General features: G+C 38.2%; 1 protein-coding gene across 1 annotated transcript in view; it reads left to right on the forward strand.

The window, feature by feature from the left end:
* TSPAN3 (tetraspanin 3) overlaps positions 1-3,685 on the forward strand; it is a 93,092-nt gene extending 89,407 nt beyond the window's left edge. The window contains exon 7 of the mRNA XM_006087922.3: positions 2,784-3,685. Coding sequence (XP_006087984.1) covers positions 2,784-2,876 — 93 coding nt within the window. The 3' untranslated portion in view covers positions 2,877-3,685. The remainder of the gene's footprint in view (positions 1-2,783) is intronic.
* Positions 3,686-7,147: the final 3,462 nt, after the last annotated feature.

Consider the following 7,147-nt stretch of genomic DNA (forward strand, 5'->3'; position numbering starts at 1 on the left):
GAAGATGTGTGATATGATTTCAATCTTCTTGATTTTGTAGAGACTTATTTTGTATCCTAACATGTGGTCTGTCTTTGAGAATGCCCATGTGCACTTGAGGAAAATGTATATTCTATAGTTTTGGGGTGAAATGTTATATAAATGTCAGTAAAATCCATCTGATCTCGTGTGTCATTTAAAGTTGCTATTTTCTTGTTGCTTGTAGCTTGCTTTTTAAAACATTAATAACTTGCTATAGCTGCATAGCATTTCATTTTGAAGGCATACTTTGTAATTTATCTACTCAATATTAATAGGCACTTATGTAATTCCTGCTGTCACAGAAATGCAAGTAGTGAATATCTTCTGCAGGTGTGTGCAAAGTCTACAGCAAAAATTGTAGGCATAAAATTAAAGAGCCAGAAAATTAGTAACTTTTTGTTAGGTATTTCCAAATTTTCTTAGATGAGAGTGTATCCAGTGTACAGTTAAAATAAACTTGTATAACAATACCAATTTCCTCATAATGCCACCTACATAGTTTATCATAGAATGTTTTAATCCTTAATGGTTTTTGTAATTACCATTTACCTCTGTATTTAGTAATCATGCTTTATAGTTACTGAGTATTATATTTGGGCTAAGTGTAGATTATTTTTCATAACTTGAATATTGTAGGGGAAAATTTCAGTGCAAGAAATAATACTGGAGCTAAAATATTTGTAGATATTTCCAACAGTCTATTATTGGAAATTTTCAATAATCAGTGACATTTCTCTATAGCCAAAACTTTGGAAATGGGCCTGTAATACTTAGTGATGAGATTTGATGAGTCTTGCTAAAGGTTCATCAATTATTGTGGCCTGGCCCGGTGGCTCAGTTGGTTGGAGCATCATCCCATAAATAAAAGGTTGCAGGTTTGATTCCCAGTCAGAGTACATACCTAGGTTGCAGGTTTGATCCCCAGTTGGCAATCTCTCTCTCTCTCTCTCTCTCTCTCTCTCTCTCTCTCTCTCTTTCCCTCCCTCTCTCCCACCCTCCCCCATCCCTACCTTATTCTTTCCCTCTCTTCCCCTTTCTCTCTCTCTGAAATCAATAAACATATCCTCGGGTGAGGATTTAAAAAAAAGTTATTGTGTAGGAGACTATATTAAACTAAAAAGCCTTTGCACAGCTAAAGAAACCATCAACAAAACAAAAAGGCAACTTACTGAATAAGTTGAATAGGAGAAAAGATTTATTGTGTATAACTTAATTTTTTTAAGCAAACTCCTTTCACAAGCATGAGTAGGGTCTTATCAAGCTTTTAAAATTGTTTTTAAACCAAAATAAGTTGACCTAATTGAAATAAAAGTGAGGAAAGAAATTATACTTGTTGCAGACCCCATTTTCAAAATGCTGACCCCTTCAGTAGAAGTTAACCAACTGAAAGGAATGTGGGATGTGAAGAGATAATTTTTTCCCTAGCATATCAGTAATTTCTGAGGTTAACATTTTTATTGCTCAATTTGACATTGTCTAGGAATATAATTGTGTGATTTTATAGCAGTTCTAAGAATGTTTTGCTGTACTGTGAAGAGAAATATATTACTTTAGGAATTAGGCACTAAACATGTCTAGAATTGGCTTAAGATATTTGGAATACTTTCAATATCCAGTTTTAAAATGTCTTTAAGGTGATTTGTACTAGTAAGCACTCAGCAAATACTGATGTGATACTGATGGAAGCAATAAGTAGATATCCTGAATGGATAGAATGTGAGAGTCTGTTTATGGGTCAGGTACATTGTGTTGAAATTAGATTGACCCCATGTGTTCAGAGGGCCCTGCCTTTTAAAACCAAATAACTGAGACCTTTCAGTATCAATGAAAAATGAGAAAAGGAAATTAACTTACTCATATTTAGATCTTTTGTTAGTTTATATTTTGTAAAAAGTCACCTGCCTTATATTTTGTGAGGTTAAAATTCTAGAATAGTTTTCTGTTTAATCCAGTTTAGTCATCTTGCTTATCCAAAATAATGTGGCATGACTTTATTACTATTCCAATTTGCTACTACAGAAGGATTAGGGCTTATTAAAATAAAATGATGGAGTTGTGACCTTTACAAAGTAATATGTATGTAATACCTGAGAGCCAAACCTGGATTTAAAAAATAAGAAATAATTGTGAATGAAACAAAACCTGCAAATTACATTTTTTTTGGGGGGGGTGGGGGGGGTGGTCCGCCATAGAGCTTTTGGGCTACACATGTACTGAATTTTGTGGGCTGTTATAAAGCCTGTCTCCTCCAAATCCATATGCCTGAAAAGACCACCATTAAGTTTTCTCAACAAATAGCCTTGATCATTCTAGTTTCTAGAACTTTGCTATCCAGTGTGGTAACTAGTGGTCACATATGTCTAAGTTTAATTTAAATAAAATAAAAAAACAATTCTTTTGTTGCAGTGGCTAGTGGCTACCATATTTGACAGCTCAAATAGAGAAGGTTTCTATCATTGCACAAAGTTCTTTTGTACAGCATTGCTCTGGATTGGGAGTGGGGATGGCAGTAGGGAGAGCCTTGATTCTTGGCTAGCTTCACAAATTGTTCTTAGATGTAAATGAGGGAAGCTAAAACTTGGTACTTAGTTCCTGAAAAGATAATGTGTTCATTACATGTTGCTTCTCTTACTCTCGTTACTGCTTTTTTGATGATTTGAAGTCACTGGACTTTGAAACAGCTTCATTGCCAACAAAGAAATATATACTTGCCATATAAAGGTTCTCAGCTTTTCTTTTCCATTGTTTTTTTCTTCCCACAGCTGCTGGGCATGCTGTGTGCATGCATCGTATTGTGCAGAAGGAGTAGAGATCCAGCCTATGAGCTCCTCATCACTGGCGGAACCTATGCATAATAGAAAACTCAAGCCTGAGCTTTTTAGTCTTGTTCTAATTTGGAAGGTGAATTGAGCAGGTCTACTGCTGTTGGCCTCCACAGTTTATTTAGTTTAAGCACACATGTCAGACAGAGCAGCTTGGTACTTCATATGCCCACTTACTTTCCTACCCATTTAAGACTTCCTTTCCCCTGTTCTAACGGACTCTTCACATCCCCAAGTTTTTAAGTAAAGTGGTATATGTTCTAATTTCAGAGCTATTTGCAAGTTGTGTAGTGTGGTAGAATTAAAGGAGGATGTGGACTGCTTCTGTTACCTCCAGGCAGCAATGGGACTGCTGCTGAAGTACCACTGGGTCCTTGAAGTACCACAATGGACAACTATTGGCCAAGCGTTTTTTGGGGGGGAAGGGGGGGTTAACATCAGATGGTGCCCCTCATCAGTGTCCTTTTAAAAACTATATACCATAGCCCAATAAGACAGCAACTATACAAAATGGCTAAAATAGATTTTAGAATTATACAATGTGTACCTTAGTTCATCTTCAAAATCAGATTGATCTTTGAAACTAGAGGTTTTTAATTAAAGCTGGCTTTATAGAAGGAGTATAAAGTATGCACTACTGTTTTAAAACAATTAGAGTGTGTGTGTGTGTGTGTGTGTGTGTTGTGTATGTGTGTGTATGTGTTTGTATGATTGAGCCCATTCATTGTAAGTCTAATTTTGTTAGAAATAATGTACCATGTAGACTAGCAAAATAGTATGTAGATGTGATCTCAGTTGTAAATAGAAAAATCTAATTCAATAAACTCTGTATTACCCCTTAACATGTAGTTATGTAGTTTTTAATTATTTGGGGGTATTTCAGTGATTTATATATTGGTGCCATCTACAGTTCATCATGATTTGCATGTGTTTTATTTATATCTCTTGCCAAATTCTAAAGGCCTTGGTATTCAAAATGCACAGATGCTTTTCAGTTTCATATATCTCACAAATATGGAGCATCTACTTGTGCATGGTGCTGGGGGTACAATGATTATGCTGTCCTTGCCTTCGAGGTATGTGGAGTCCTAGTATAGCAGACATACATAGAAGCAGATAATTTTCATACAATACAGTGATTGTAGTGACAAAAGAATGGAAACCTAAAGGAGGTGCCTAGAGAAGTCAGGGGCAACTTTCTAGAGAAGAGGTCCAAGCTCAGTAGCTGGATAGGCTTTGTGGGAGATGGTACCAGGAGTGTGAAGTGGGATGGAATGTACAGGGAGCTACCAGTAGCTCATTGTGCCTGGATCTTAAAATACAAGGCTGGAAAAAGAAGTTAAAGTGGCAAAGCCTGGGTCCTCTAGAGTCTTACATGACATCCTATGGAGAGTCAGACTTTACTTATGGGTGGAGGCAGTATGTGTGATATGAGTGGACCTGTTTTAGAGACCCCTGTGGCTATGGCTGTGGTGGGGAGGACAGATTGGAGGGGATATGACTAGGCTTCAGTGAGGTGGATTGGATGGTTCAGTAGAGAGCTGAAGAGCATGGAGTAGGGCACTATTGGAGCTAGTGAGGGGCTGGGTTTAGGGAATTTGAAGGAGAATGGCAGAATTTTATCATTGGTTGGATGTGGGAGAGAGAGGAAGGAGTGGAAGGAAGGTGTCTAGGATGAGTCCCAGGTTTCTGGTTCAGCCAACTAAGGAAACAGAATTAGTCACAGAGGTAGGGAGCAAGAAAGGACCACATCTAGGAGTTCAAATTCAGTTTGAACCTATCAGTTTTGAGATACTGGAATATCATGCAAGTCTGTCCTGCCTGAAAAATAGAGATGTGAGAAAGGAGAGGAGAACAAACTAACTCCTGTTCTAACTCCTGTTCACAAAGTGGAAGTTAAAACTTTCATGATTTCTGAGAACTATAGGAGATTTCATATGTTCCACTAACCCATCCCACCTCTTGCACAGTGGGTAAGAATGTTTTGCTTATCTTCATGATCTTTTACAGCCACCTTCTGCACCCAGCCCTGTTTCTCCCCCTCCCCCTTCTAGGTTTCATTATGTACCATTCCATGGCTACCCTCTCACAGGGTGGAGCTGAGGTGAGCAGTATCTGGACTGTGATGTTGATTGCCCTCAGTGATTTCTGCATGACAGAACTGAGCCTCTAGAGTAGGAAAGTGCTTTGGGAAAATGTGCCAATTGCTAGCTCACTCCTTGAACTTGTCCAAGAGACTAATTCCATATATCCCTCATTCACTGATTCCACTCTGCTTGCCTGGTGAAAGAGCAGCTTCCTCCCCTGTGCTCTGAAAGTTACACCTAAATAGACCATGTTATCAGTGAAGTCAAAAAAGATGGTTACTTTGGGACCTGTTAAACCATTCTAGTTTCTGCCAGCTTTAAGTTGTGCATAATTCCTAGCATAGTCCTGGAAATGTCTTTTTTCCTTTGTCTGGGAACCACTGAATGGGAATCTGTCCATGTTGGCCAGTTCCATACAAATTCAACTTCTACCTGCTTAATGTCTCCAGAGTTTCTGCCATGCCATACAGAGCTAAGACTACGAGTCTTCATTATCCTGACACCCTGTCCCACAGTGCTTATTCTTCAGAGGGGAGAAGAGCTACTTGCTGCGTATGAATTTAATGATCGAGCTCTCCCACTGTGTCAGTGTTTCCCACCCTTGTCTGTACTTTGGAGTCATCTGGGAAACAGAACTGCAGACGTCTGGGTACTTCCAGAACGCAATGAAGGCTGAGAACCATTGCTATATCCTATTGCCTTTTTTAAAAGGTTAATTTTCTTTGGAAATAACTTCAAACTTACAGAAAAGTTGCAAGAATAAGAATTGTGTATATAAAGCTTGAATTTCTTTTTCTTAGATTCACCTATTAACATTTTGCCCCATTTGATTTTGTCATTTGTGATCTTACATGTGCTCTCAGTCTCTCTTTGTACAAATCTCATGGTGCTTTATCCCTACTATTTGAGTGGGTATTTCCTAAAAATAGTCTCTAACAACTACGGTATAGTAATTTAGTACATTTAATACTGATAAAATACTTTACCCTTCCTATTCCAATTGATGTCATAAAGTCCTTTATAGCATTTTTTTGCCTCCAGTTCTGGATTAGTTGTCATGTCTCTTTGTTCTTCTTTAATCTGTAGCATTTCCATAGTTTTGTCCCTTATGACAGACCAAGATTTTCAACCTTTTTTATCTCATAGCACACATAAACTAATTACTAAAATTCTGTGGCACACCAAAAAATATACTATAAAAATAGGTATAATTTGGATTCATTCATACCAGATGGCTATTGTATTGGCTGTTGTCATTTTTTATTTGACAATTAAGGGAAAAGAGGTAAATGCCCTTGACTAAATAATCAGGTATTGCATATTTTAAAAATTCTTATGGCACAGCAATTAAAAATAGCTGAGGTAGACATTTGGGAAGAACATAGTTCCTTATTTTAAATAAAACATACTTGGGGATTATCTCCTCTAATTGGATTAGATTAGGATTTGCATTCCAGGTGGCTGGAATACTGTCTGTGACCCATCCACTTGGGGCAGGCATCAGTCACATCAGGAGATTACAGTGTTATCTGCCCTTCATGGTGCTGTTAATATACATAACCTTGGTATATCATTGAGGGTCCAGTGAGGGGAAAATATTAATACAAGTATATTGTTAACTGCATAAAGATTGGTTAGCTACTAAAAGGGGTAAAAACAAAACAAAAAAAAAAACACCTCTAAAGTAGCTTAGTAGAAAACAGCAACCACCCTGAGGGTCAAGGGAAGAGAGGGCTAGTAAGGAACTTGGAAACTCAAAGGAATGGCATGGAACATGCTGCCTGCCCTGTGCTGCAGAATAAATTCACTGGAAGTGCCTGCCACCAAGCTGCAAGAGTAGAGAACCTTGCTGTGGAGAAAACTGGGAAGCCATGCCAGACCAAGACACAAATGGTCTCCTCTATCCTTGCCATCCCTACCAGAGGTCCCTGTTAGCCAGCTGCAAAAGAGAAATGGAGTTTGCAGGGTCCTGGCTTTGTTCAGTGTGGCAAGGAAGGGAAAAGAAGGGTGAATTTGGAGCTAGGAGGCAACAAATTAATACTTGGCACACCTGGTCACAGTGTTTTCTGCCTCCTCCATGGATAGTTACTATTTTCTCCCAGCTCATAAGCAATCTCTGGAGACATACTTTAAGATCATATAAATATCCTGTTCCTCGCCAAACATCTCCCGATATTTAGCAGATAATACTGGCTTCATTCAATCTTTACCAAGATA

This window comes from Myotis lucifugus, unplaced genomic scaffold (genome assembly GCF_000147115.1).
Source record: "Myotis lucifugus unplaced genomic scaffold, Myoluc2.0 scaffold_41, whole genome shotgun sequence".
Taxonomy (NCBI): Eukaryota; Metazoa; Chordata; class Mammalia; order Chiroptera; family Vespertilionidae; genus Myotis; species Myotis lucifugus.